The 13,739-nt window shown below is 42.1% G+C and overlaps 1 protein-coding gene across 2 annotated transcripts in view; it reads left to right on the plus strand.

Annotated features, from left to right (window-relative positions):
* Positions 1-448: 448 nt before the first annotated feature.
* OGDHL (oxoglutarate dehydrogenase L) overlaps positions 449-13,739 on the plus strand; it is a 61,276-nt gene continuing 47,985 nt past the window's right edge. Inside the window, exons 1-2 of one of the 2 annotated variants that reach the window (XM_081190836.1) lie at positions 449-572; positions 8,715-8,946. In XM_081190836.1, the coding sequence (XP_081046962.1) occupies positions 8,740-8,946 (207 nt within the window). In that variant the 5' untranslated portion in view covers positions 449-572; positions 8,715-8,739. Of the gene's footprint in view, positions 573-6,978; positions 7,102-8,714; positions 8,947-13,739 lie in introns of those variants that run through there. The other variant, XM_081190835.1, reaches the window with a different exon arrangement.

Genomic DNA, 13,739 nt, shown 5'->3' on the forward strand with positions numbered 1-13,739 from the left:
GCTGTGCTTTTTTCCTTCTGGGGGTACTCAAGGGCACGCAGCATGACCGAAACCATTATTCTTTTCTAGAAACACTAGTTCAAAACGTGGCACTTACTGTAACAACTTCACGGTGAGTATTTAACAGCACCCCCCCCCCAAAAGGCAGGAAACAACCGCGAGGAACTGAAGCGCACCGACTTCTCCGTAGTCTCGGGAGAAGAGGTAGGAAAAACGGGGGAAACGCGTGGAGGCGGCGGAGGCGTCGAGGAGGAAAAGAAGGAGTCCTCCTATTTATCCCTCGGAAGCGTGGAAGCGGCAGTGTGAACTCCCGCGCGGTGGTGGGCCAGTTCACACGTTCCTCCGCTCCCGCGGGCGGGCAGGCTGGCGCGTGCGCATGCCGACGCGGGTTCCCCCTCCTCGCTCCAGCACCGCCCCGCGCGCGGACAGCGAATTCCCGCCGCCAGGCCCCGCCCCCGCCGCGTTTACCTCAGCGCGGGCGACGGACGAGGAGGAGGAGGCGGGCCTCTTGTTCTCCTCAGCGAGCATCCCTCGGCGAGCGGCGGGCTCGCGCGCCTCACGTGACACAACAGGTATCTCCCTCTCTCTTTCTGCGCTCCCCCCCTTCTCCGTTCGGAGGGAAGGGGAATTAAACGAGGTCTGTCCCCTTCTCTGGCGTGGGGGGGGGGGATGGAGAAGGAGGAACCAGGGGTTTCTATGGTAACGGAGCGACACCCCCCTCCCCCCCGCGCGCGCACACACACCGCTTCCTCCTCCTCCTCTTCAGGCCTCGGCCGGTCGCCAGGGGGATCATAAGGCAACGGCAGAATGCAGGGGGGGGGGAGAGCAGCAGAGATCCGTGGGGGGGGGGGGGAGAGAAATAAAGGGGGTGAGGGGAGCTGAGGGGATTGGATGAATGGGAGAGAGGGGGTGAATGGGGGGGGGCTGAGGGGGCTGGATGAGGATGAATGAGGGAGGGATGGGATGATCTTCCCTTTCACAGCTGCTTAATCAGCAAAAATTGGGAGGGGGGGTCTCTAAGCAAAGGTCTTCTTGATGGTTCCCTAACATTTACTTGGAGGCATCTTTCCATTGTAGTGATAATTGGGAGAGGAAGGCCTAGTTGCCTTGGCAGAGGTGCCCTTCAGTTTGACCCGACTTGGAAGCGGATGAGGGAAATCAATCAAACCACTGTTTTAATTGTGTCATTGAGGACTGGGGTTCTGTGGGTGCAGCTTAGGGTTGCTGGGCTGCCTCCATGCAGGCCGAACCGGTTGGTGGTACGTATTTGGAGTAGGGAGGCAATGTTGATGATGATGGACTTTGGTAGACGTGGTCCAGCCAGGCATGAAACCTAAATGGATGGGGTCATCTCTGCTTTAAAAGGTACATAAATTTTCAGCTAACGTAACCTGGCTGCCACTTGTGTATCTGGCTGAATGATTCAGGACCTTGCGTTTCATCTCCGCTTCATCGGCTATCTCTGTGAACTCGCCAGCACATTACTAAGAAGAAAAGTGATAAATGCGAAAAAGGGAGGGTGTATAACTAAACATGTTAAATGGGGGAAGCAACAGTTAATTTATTAGGTGGTTTTTCAAGAATCCCCACAAATCTAAAAGAAAATATACACATTATTTGTCTGTGCGTATCGGAAAGACAGTCCCATGTCTAATATATTCTTAATAAAAGACTAAAGTATGATTTTCAGTATATATTTGCCAAATCTGTTCTAGAAATATATGTGGGAATATTACTTGGTATAGACTTGTGTGACTTCACATAAATTGATATCAGAAACAGTTTAATTATTAAAAGCTCTTTGTCTTATTTATTACATTTGTATCCCACCTTTGCCTTTGTTCAGATACCAAATACAGTACTAGCACATGAATGTTCAGTTTTTCTGGAGAGCTGGGGGTGGTGTGGAAGAGAAGGGGAAGTTATGCCACTTGAGCAAAAGTCCATTTATGCAATATTGGATGTCACCTATCAGTATTTCCCTTTACACAGTGCCCACACACAAGTTGGCATTTTTGTTGAACCAATTAGCACAGCCTCAGTATCTCTTCTGGAGAGTCCAGATTCTGAACAGGTTGCTGCTCCTTAGCCTCAAATAGAGGGATTTACTTCCATCAAACTTTATTTGCCATTTTGTTGTACATTTTCCCATTCAGGAAAGTCCTTTTGGAACTCTTCCTCATTTGCTTGGGTTCTTACCATCCTCAATAATTTAGGTATCCCATGAAATGTCTGCTCCCTGATTTCAGAGTCTTTATGACTAGTAAAAAAGCATCATTCCTATAAAGATTACACTTGCTCTGGAGGCTAGGAGCCGAACCAATGGCTTCAAGTTATGAGAAAGGAGATTCCTATTAAACATCAGGAGGAACTTTCTGACAGTAAGAGCTGTTTGACAGTGGAACGATTTTCCTTGGAAGGTGGTGAACTCATCTTCCTTGGAGGTTTTTAAGTAGAGCTTTGATGGTCATATGTCATTTATGGTTTAGTTGAGATTCCTGCTTTGCGGGGGGTTGGACTAGATGACCCTCAGGGTCCCTTCCAGTTCTACAGTTCTGTGATTCTATGATCCAGAAGCACCCCAATGTTTAGTTCCCTTAGTTATGAAAGCTGCCCCTTTATTCCTACCCCCTGCCTCCAGTTCTTTAACCAGTTATTGAGCTATAAGAGGACCTGGCCTCATGACTGAAAAATTAGTGAATGGATTCCCAAGAGCTTGGAAGAAGTTACAAAATACAGACATGTACGCCTATAAGTAACACTTAAAAACAAATAAATCTTCACTCATTCAAAGCTTAACTTTGGTCACACAAAACCAGGCTGAATGAGTAAGTTGTAGTGGTCCTAGATACCCCATAAAATTAAGCACATTGTGGTCTTTGTTCCGCGTTGGAGTGTGCCTTTGGGGATGAGGTCAAGCTGTTGGAAGGTTGCAGCACCTTCTGTGGCTGTAGAGACCGATGTGGGTATTTGTCAAAGCTTTGGTAAAATGAAGGTATGATTTGCTTGGACCATGATTAGTGGGGTGGGGAGGAGCCAGAATCTGAAACTTGTTTGGCACTTAACTTTGGTCCAAGGGAACTGTAACTGTCCAAGTTCTGGTTGCCATCAGGAACTGCATTTAGTTTGGTTTTCTTCTCCTTTGGTGCATAAGAGATTATCGGGGAGCTTATGAGCCTGAGACTTGTTTGTGTAGCATGGAAACATGGCTTTCTTTTACATCTGAATCAAACCATTACCTTAAACTAAGGCAACAGAAGCTCCCCAACCCTTTTCTGCACCCTAGCCATACAGATGTATTTGAAAGAAATATCACTTGTTTTCTTTGAGCTTACAGTGGTACCTCGGGTTAAGTACTTAATTCGTTCCGGAGGTCCATACTCAACCTGAAACTGTTCTTAACCTGAAGCACCACTTTAGCTAATGGGGCCTCCTGCTGCTGCCGCGCCGCCAGAGCACAATTTCTGTTCTCATCCTGAAGCAAAGTTCTTAACCTGAAGCACTATTTCTGGGTTAGCGGAGTGTGTAACCTGAAGCGGATGTAACCCGACGCACCACTGTATTTCCAAAAACTTAGGATAGCAGTATTGGGAAGGTTCCTTGTGATATTTGATACCACCTCTGTGGCCTTTTGTGTTAAAATATCTCTTCTCCGTCTCAGTTCTAAAAAGATTAAGCTCACTATTTTCAATGTGATTTAGGTCTCTGTTTAAGAGGTATACCAGGTTGCTAGCAAATTCTCCAGTTTTTCCTCTGACTCTCAATCCATATTTTATGAGACAGGTATTGGGGACTCTGGCACTGCCTGTTTTGGTAAAATTTTGGAGACCCACAGAACAACACACAAGATTCTTTCATAGGATTTATAGTTATAAATGGCTTATTCAGGGATATTAAAACATACCTTGGGTCTATGTCACTCTGAATCCCTTCATTTATTTTATTTTATTTGGTTTAATAATAAGTACTACCAGCAGATCTATCTGTTTTAGGGGGGGACTCAATGATAAGAAATTGTGATTTGGAGTTGAGGTGGAGTAACACAGCTGGTTCAACTCTTGCCTGTGCTGATCTTGATCTTCACCTTGTGATGAAGCTCTGTATGGAATAACGTGAATGAATTCATTATCCATTTTATACCTATTTGCTGTGTGATTCATAGGGCAGCTCCATGTATGATGGTCTGGTCCGTAGATTTTCATCATACCAGAAGTTAATATTCACCATGAGTCCAATTTTAGTGAATTTCACCTTAGTTCAATTTTAGTGAAGCCTATTGAGGTGTGTTATGACTGTTCATGAAAATGCGAATATTCATGTTTTCCAGAGGCATTAACTGTCAGCAGAAATATGTGGGCTTGTACATTTTGAAACCTGTTTCAGGGAATTTGTTGACCTATGACATACGTAGTTCCATTGTTCCACCTGAGTTCAAAAAGAATCAGATCATTCCTAAGATTATACCTGGTACCAGAATTAGTTTGTTGCAAACTTCTCCTTAGGGGGGAATTGACTGAGAACAAGAGGTTAGAGGTAAGTTAGACATTGACAGGATCATTTGTGCCGTCAGATGGTGTCTTTAGCAGGGGTTATCTAGGTTATTGCTGTATTTAGTTGTTTTAAGGAGTATTATAAATATACATAAGAAGATGCACTGATACTTTAAAGCCCTTCAGCTGTTTATTGTCCCACTTTATTTTATTATACCCCAGCAGTTTGATAAATACGAATCACTTTTCTTCTGCAATCCAGTTCTCTTTCACACAAACATACATTTTTTTAACCTATGATAAACCCCATGTTTAATTAACATTTGTTTCCAGATGGAAATTTGTGTTTAATTTTTGGGTTGAGGTGGAGTAACACAACTGGTTCAACTTTTGCCTGTGCTGATCTTGAGCAAACTTCCATTCCTGGCCTGTTTGGGAGCAAGAAACCAGAATTCTGCATTCAGTCCCTATGCTTTCTGGTTTCTTTTACCTACATGTGAAGAGAGGACAGAACCTTGAGCAAATGGGATGCAAACCCCAGCATGCTATGTATTCATATTGTGGTTTAAGTAAACCAGAATAAACTAGGAATTTCTGACTTTTTCTTATGGGATAATGCAATGTGTCTCAGATAGTTGAGTATTGTTGCTGAGAGCAGTGTAATCATTTACAGTGGTACTTTGGGTTAAGAACTTAATTCGTTCTGGAGGTCTGTTCTTAACCCGAAACTGTTCTTAACCTGAGGTACCACTTTAGCTAATGGGGCCTCCTGCTGCTGCCACGCCGATGCCACACGATTTCTGTTCTCATCCTGAAGCAAAGTTCTTAACCCGAGGTACTATTTCTGGGTTAGCGGAGTCTGTAACCTGAAGCGTCTGTAACCCAAGGTACCGCTGTATATATCTGTTCAGAGTTCAGTGGGCTTACTCCTAAGAAAGTGGATCTATAATTGCATCCCAAGTTTCTGCTGTAGAATAAACACCAGGAAAAAATAGGCTAGATTTACTGAGGAAAATTTGAGGATTAAACAGATTTGACACTCATTTTACATTCTGACCTACTTAGTGATTTCTGTTTCATATCTCCATTAATTGAAGAGGTGTACCTTCATAGATGGGGCACAGGTGGCACTGTGGGTTAAACCACAGAGCCTAGGACTTACCGATCAAAAGGTCGGCGGTTTGAATCCCCGCGACGGGGTGAGCTCCCATTGCTTGGTCCCTGCTCCTGCCAACCTAGCAGTTCGAAAGCACGTCAAAGAGCAAGTAGATAAATAGGTACCGCTCCGGCGGGAAGGTAAACGGCGTTTCCGTGTGCTGCTCTGGTTCGCCAGAAGTGGCTTAGTCATGCTGGCCACATGACCCGGTTTATTTTCAGACACGTGGTTTATATACTTATGTATGTGTTTTTCTTGTACATTTATGAATGTTTATTTTATATTCAGATCTTAGAATTCTTGTAACAAGTCACTGACATGACTTTGTAGTCTCAAGGGATTTTTTTTATTTTTAAGTTGACTGATAACCACAGAAAGATGGTTTAGATTTCCCTTTTGGGGGAAACTTTTAATTTTACAGTTACACTGTAAATAATATTTTAACTATTTTTCAAAAAATACATTTATTCATAAAGTTAATTCCTAATGTTTTTGTTGTTCTTGTCCTGTTTCATATTGTGTATTTAAATCACCCCAGAAACAAGTAGGGAAATTAATTCATCATGTGAAATAGCCTTTGGCTATAAAGATTTTTTAAAAAATGCTATGGATTGGATACTAATGAGTGGAAGGAAGTTTCCTTCCTTCTTCTCCAGCCCCATTCCTTCTGAAAACTTGGATATACAGTTGTCAGATACATTTTGGAAACTTTTTTTCATATGTGGTAGACATGTAGAAAGGGGTAAGAATATTGGGAAATGATCTATAATGACTTGAAAAAAATGTTTAAATTTACCTTCCCAAAAAAGTCCTTTTGTTGGGAATAAACCAGACAGAAATCCCCAGGTGCCAGAAAAGTTTATTTATGTATGCAACAGCAGTGGCCTGTTGTCTATTAGCCCCAAAATGGAAAGTGAGTGAGGTCCCTTGAAAAGAGGACTGGCCACTTAAGATGTTGCAATATCTAGAACTTGCAGGTTTAACACACAGAATAAGAGAGCAGGAAGAACACATATTTAGAGAAGAGTGAAAATATTTATTCAATATATGGAAAATAATTGTAAGAGCTGAAAACGATGGCAGCATTAAGATAAAGTCAACAGAGTATACAATGTTTGATTGATGTAAAAGTGGAAAACTGATTTGAATGGTTATAGTAAAAGTATGATATGTCATATGAATCATAGAAAGAGAAGAAGGGACGTCACTAGATAGTTTAAAGTTTGTAAAATGTTTGAAATTATATATGTAAAGATTAAAACTACCCGCAGGTTGTAAGGACAGGAATAGATTTGTGGGTTAGGCAGGGAAATAAGACCAAGGTAGCTAAAGAAAATGCATGTTACGATCAGCGGAGTGAAAAACAGAAACAGAAAGGAAGAATATGTGATAGCTAAGGAGGTTTGAAGATAAAGGGCAGAGCAAATGGGAAGGAGGGACTATTAAGATGAGCAGGTAAGAACAGAGTTTTCATATTTATGAATTAACTAGCCACTTGTAAGAGACTAAATCTTTCAACCATGGAGTGATCCTAATATCTCAGGATGTTTTCATTACTGTTTTTCATTATGGTTGATGTAGTCGTTATTGCTGTTGTTCTGTTTTCTTTTTCCATATGTATTCTCAAAAATGGCAAAGTGACATTTTTAAAGGACGGATTGAAAAAAGAGCATCTAAATGAGACAGTATAGCAATGCCTTTTGTTGATTAGCTTAGTTTTCCAACCTGAAACATCCTTTTTGGGGGGCGGTGTGTGGTGCGTGAGTAAACTCCAATGCATATCCTTAGTGAAAGTATGTGTGATCAGATTGATGTTCTGCTGTATGGCATTTGGCAATAAATAAATAAATTCTGTACAAGGTTATAAAAATGAAGAATTACTGTGACGTTCTGGTCATTAGTCAGAAGTGGCTTGCTTGCTGGATTGGAGCTGTTTTGGTTGCTTGCTTCCTAAAAGGTGGGTCACTGTTGCTTATCAGTTGGGAGAGAGGTGGTGTTGTAGAGAGGGTGGTGCACTGCAAAGGGCACCAGATTGACTCCACTGTAACATCTGTATTGCCCCAGTCTCCCCATTTCCTTGCTCCCTCCTTCTCTCTTAGCAACAGCAGCTCACCTGCCCATTGCTATTGTCAAGATGTTTTAAATACTGACTTCCTGTCTGCTGCCCAGGAATACACATACAGTGGTGCCCTGCAAGACGAATGCCTCGCAAGACGAAAAACTTGCTAGACGAAAGAGTTTTCTGTTTTGGAGGTGCTTCGCAAAACGAATCTCCTATGGGCTTCCTTCGCAAGACAAAAATGTCTTGCGAGTTCCTGCGGGTTTTTTCCCCTCCCCCCTTTTTCTAAGCCGCTAAGCCGCTTATCAGCTGATCCGATAAGCTGATAAGCCGCTAATAGCGCTAATCCGCTAATCCGTCAATGGGCTTGCTTCGCAAGACGAAAAAACCGCTAGACGAAGAGAATCACAGAATGGATTCTTTTCGTCTTGCGAGGCACCACTGTAATTCTATAAACTGCGCATCAGAATGAAGTAATTTCTTTAGCATTCCTGATGTCAGGAGTTCTTTTATTTCACAGGATCTATTTCTCATTTAGCTGAAAATTACCTTGATAGACTATGCAACATGTGTAAAAGTGATCATTGTGGGATGTATATAGAAAAATCTGTTGGTGAGGAACAATAAACTATCAGCCCAAATAATCACAGTGATAGCATCACTGTACATGGATAGATAGTGATGTAAGAGTGTGTTATTGTAATAATTATTGGGGATCAACTAGGGATTAAGCAGAAGCAATGACAACGCTGTCTTCTTGAAACACTAATGTTGCTGAATTAGATTTCAAGTGTAGCTTCCGGCCCTGCAGGAAGCTGTGTGCTAATAATTCTTGTTAAAATCAATGGCTTTCACCGTTAAGTATTTCTTAGGAATTGGATTTCTGTCATCCAGGACAAGATTCTGTTTCTAAGTAGATGCTCTATTAAAAAGGAAAGCCTTTAATTGCAAGATACCCATTAAGTGTTGGCTGCTTTTCTAATTCCTTTTTACCATTTTCTCTCAATAGAAAATCATCTACAAAATACACAAAAATGAGTCATTTGCGGCTGATTGCTGCTACCCTGAAATATCGTGGCATTTGTTTGTTGATGAAGAAAAATGTAAACAAAAAAGAATTTCTGCCAAGTCGGAGTTATGTTTCACCGGGAGCCACAGAACCATTCTTGAGTGGAAGTAATTCAAATTACGTTGAGGAAATGTATTATGCTTGGCTTGACAATCCAAAAAGTGTGCATAAGGTAATGCTATATATGTGTATATATATAATTTACTAGGACATTTCCACAGCTAGAAATCTGAAGTTTGATACATATTGTGGCTTGAGCCTAGCTTCCCTGAGCAAAATTCCCTTTCCTGTTTTAGACCTCTGTGCATTCCTTGTCTACTCAGAAGTAAAGCCCACCATGCTCTCTTTTATATTTAGAATTGAAGCATTTATTTTATATTGGTGAACATATGTGAATTTGCCTGAATTAAATTGGGTTCTTGCAACCATTCATTCCAAGTAGTCACATAGACAGCTTTTGAAAGTACTCAAAAGTAGTGCTCACAAAAAAATATTATTCTCCTTACAAGAGCAAATGGAGGGGGAAAGTGCATGGTAGGACCAGGACTGCAATATCTCAAGGATCTCCCCATATAAACTGCCCCAGACCCTGCAGTCATCATCTGAGGCCCTTCTTTGTGTGCCACAAGTGGGGTGTTTGTGGAATGCCCTCCCCAGGGACGCTCACCTGGCGCCTTCATTATATCTCTTTAGGTGCCAAATGAAAATGTTTCTCTTCAGCCAGGCGTTCAGCTCTGGCTTTTAAAATGTGTTTGTGGGAGGGGGGTCTAGTTTTGTTTTTGTTTTATTATGTATTTTGTATTCTCATTTTGTATTTTTCTGATGTGAACAATATTCTGTTGTGGATATTCATAATATCATCTTTATTAATATTATTTAACAACAGCAGCAGCAGCAGCAGCAGTAGCAACAACTGGTGATAGGCGGGAGTTCATCATGCAGGCCGGATAGGACACTTGAGCACCCTCAGAACTGTCTCTTCAGTTCAGTGTCCTGGCAGGCAGGCAGGAAGCCGTCATGGAATGGGTTCATTTCTGCCGCCATTTCCCACCATTTCCCTCTCCACCATGGGGGGTTATGGGAGGCCATAGCATAGCACAGGTGCCGGTACTGTATACTCTTGAGTACCCCTTGAAAAAAAGCACAGGTGTCAGCTTACCTTTGTATTCCTGGCAGCATTTTAGATGGCCTTTTGGTTAGAACTGCTTCTTATCCTGCTTGTTGTTACTTTAATAAAAATAGTGTGTTAAAAATATGTGAGTAGTTTTATTCAAGGTTTTGAACATCTCCTTGGAATCTTTTGAGGAAGGGCAGCTCAGAAATATTTTAAGTAAATATACTGATACAGATGTTTGTGTCACTCCTGCCTGCAAGCCAGACTGTGCAATAGTCCCTCCTGTGTCACTATTGCAGAAGATAGTGGGTTGGTTTTTTAAAAAGTTACTGCTAACTATTGTGATAATTTGTGGTGTTTGATTCTCTCTCTCTGTCTCTGCATATGTGTGTTTCTATGCTTGCGTGAATAGATGTGTTTTAAAGCTGTGGCTTGCTTTTGGATATCGTCCTAGGTGTTTTGTAACTGGTGATTAACAGGACAGAAATAAATGGCTTGGGCTAATAAAGCTAAGGGATGAACGTCAGTGGAGATAAATGGATATAAAAAGCATGGTATAGAGCTAAACTGAAAACACTTCATTAAAAGTTGTCAGACGCAAGGCTTGTAATCACTTGGAGCTTTAAGGTTGAGTAACTTTCTGTCACCTGGCCCAGGTTACTGGATTTATTAAAAGTATCAATAAAGCTTGGGACGCAGGTGGCACTGTGGTCTAAACCACAGAGCCTAGGGCTTGCCGATCAGAAGGTCAGCGGTTCGAATCCCTGCGACGGGGTGAGCTCCTGTTGTTCGGTCCCTGCTCCTGCCAACCTAGCAGTTCGAAAGCACATCAAAGTGCAAGTAGATAAATAGGTACCGCTCCAGTGGGAAGGTAAATGGCGTTTCCGTGTGCTGCTCTGGTTCACCAGAAGCAGCTTAGTCATGCTGGCCACATGACCCCGAAGCTGTCTGCGGACAAACGCCAGCTCCCTCGGCCTATAGAGCGAGATGAGCGCCGCAACCCCGGAGTCGTCCGCGACTGGACCTAATGGTCAGGGGTACCATTATCTTTACCTTTATCAATAAAGCTGGTTAGAGGAACTTTGTATATTGAAGCCAAGTAAGAGTCAACCCATGTAATGAAGAGTCTGGCAGTGCTAAGGCTCGTTTAAAAGGAATAGGTCAAAGCATCACACAAATACAGCTGAATCAGTTAGCAAATGATTTGTCAAACATGATTTTTGACTGTATTGTTTTCCCTACCAGCATTTGCATGCTAGCATGTAACTGCATTTTCTGCTACAGTCCAAAGCTATAGCTCCAGCCTGTGAAAACATACATGGAAGTCAGTCCTCTAGAGTTCAGAGAAAGGCACGTTCAAGCCTGATGCCTGACAATTCAAAAACAATCCTGCTCCACAATATGCTCATTTGAATGGTGCACCTACACCTAATAAATGCAGTGTTCGCATACCCAGCCCATAGAGTCCTAGTTGCACACATAAGTGTAACACTCCAGTTTAAACAAAATGACAAGTGTGTGGAACCCTGCACAATTTTGTCCAATTATGTCCCTCATGTTTGAGCTAGACCTCACTTTATTTAGATGATTTGTATTCTACTCTCTGTATGTCTTCCAGTAATGTAAGCTTTGATTGTATTTTTTTTAATTAAAGCTTACGTTGGCCATATAAGAGAGAGAGAGAGGGTGTGTGTGTGTGTGTGTGTGTATGTTTTGATCTGTTGGCAGACAACCATAAAACAATTACAAACAAGGTTGCCACTTTTGCAGCAGTAGATCGAAAAATTCACTGCGATTTTCTAAAATTCTATACCCTGCAAAGACCATCTGCAAAGACCATCCGTATAGTATTTTGATGTTAATCTCAGTTTGTTTTTGGTAATTTTTAGTGTTGTATATTAGTGCTAGGTTTTCTCCCTGCTTCCCTAGCAGGAGTTTAGATCTACCAATTTGGTACTGTAGGTACTTCTACTGTTCCCGTGTTTCATAATGGCCATTGGGCAACAGGCAAATAGAATCTCTCACACCTACTAAGAGGACTGCAGTCCTAAGCACTTTAACAGGAAATAGGTGCCCGTGGGAGTAACATCTGAGTAAACAGATTTCGGATTGGGCTGAACCTAGAAAGCATTTTCTAGAACTACCTTTTCCCCAACTGATCTTTTGGGTTAGCTTTTCTTACAGTGCTCTTCGCTCTTTCCTCTCTTGTCCCTACTAATCCTTTGCTCCACTAGTGCAAAGTAGCATCTGAAATGACTCTAGGAATGAAATGATACAAGCCCCGAGAAAGGTGTCATTATTTCTGCTCATAGAATGGTGTCAGGGCCATAGATCATAAAGAAGAGACTTGACAAGGCTCAGCTATTGCTATCACAAGATTAATTGAAAAAAACTGCTTGGTTGTCTATTGAATACACAACAGTTGCCATGTTTTCCTGTATGCAACCAGTCTACCATGAGAGCGTAATGACTTCCTTGATATTGTTTGCTTGGAGATGAGTGCTGGTTTTTTTGGTAAAAAAATAATAATCAAGTTATTATACCTAACACTCAACGGTAATAATGGTTAAAAGCCATACAGCTAACATTTGAGTGTTTTGGTCATCACCACTGGGCAGTAAGAAAAAATAACTGAAATACACGAAAGCAGGGGAGCCATTCTAAACACTGGATTTTATAAACAGTTGTATTCTGGCTCTAGGCTTCAGTCCTAATCCCAATCTGCACTGTTGGAGGGGTTGATGATTCGGCAGATGTCCTTGTCTGCTGGCCTGTACCGGTGGTGGTGTTCCACTGCTAGAGACCGCTGCTGCAGCCGCAGGAAGTCCAGTGGAGGAATCACTACACCCAACAGTGTTCTACAGCCCATAGAGGGCCTAAATATGGGGTGTTAGTGGTTTGGAAAAAGCCAGAGCTGAGCCAGACATGGTTCTACTGGATCTTAAACTGGGCCAGCACCTGGAAAGGGGGCTTTGCTGTGCCAGCCTAAAATTGGTACAGGGAAAAAAATAATCTGCCCACCTCCCACCCTTCCTGGCCAGCTTTCTCACTTAGAATCATAGAATCATAGAGTTGGAAGAGACCACAAGGGCCATCGAGTCCAACCCCCTGCCAAGCACTTAAAATGAATGGATGATGTGACCTTCATATGCTGTTTCTTATTGCTCGCTTTAATAATAATAATAATAATAATAATAATAATAATAATAATAATAATAATATATCCCGCCCATCTGGTTGGGTTTCCTCACTCTGGGCAGCTTACAACATATGAAACACAACAAAACATCAAACATTAAAAAACAAGATATCCTATACAAGCAACAAACCAACCAATTAATCAATAAAAACCAATAACATTAATAGCAAATAGTTTATAGTTATACCCAGATTAAAGTAACCACCAACCCCAACTAAACATTTAACCAACACCAACCTGACAAAAATGAAACAGAGGAGCCAAAATTAGAACCTTTTAAAACATTTTAGCCAGTTGCCCCAACCCTAGGAGTTGAGCCAGCAATGTCCCTCCAGCCTCCCAGGATCCTCTTTTAGCTGTTCAAGGTGAGTCTGATCCCCTCCCTCTAGGTCAGGTAGAAATGGGCCTGGCAGCAGGGAGCAGGTCTTTCTTCCAGCACTCAGGCAGCAGCACTTTAAAGCACGTTGCCCAAATGTTGGGGGCATTTACAAAATATAGGACAATACAGGTGAGTAGATTGTGTTCCTTATGGTCCATGATTTTGGGAGCTTTCTGACAGCACAGTCCCTCCCCCCCAAAATTATTAGTATACTGACTAGTTTAAATCAGTAGTTGTTAGCCCCAGGTCTAAAAAAGGGATCTTGTAAGCCAT

The sequence above is a fragment of the Podarcis bocagei genome (genome assembly GCF_964188305.1).
Source record: "Podarcis bocagei genome assembly, chromosome: 4".
Taxonomy (NCBI): domain Eukaryota; kingdom Metazoa; phylum Chordata; class Lepidosauria; order Squamata; family Lacertidae; genus Podarcis; species Podarcis bocagei.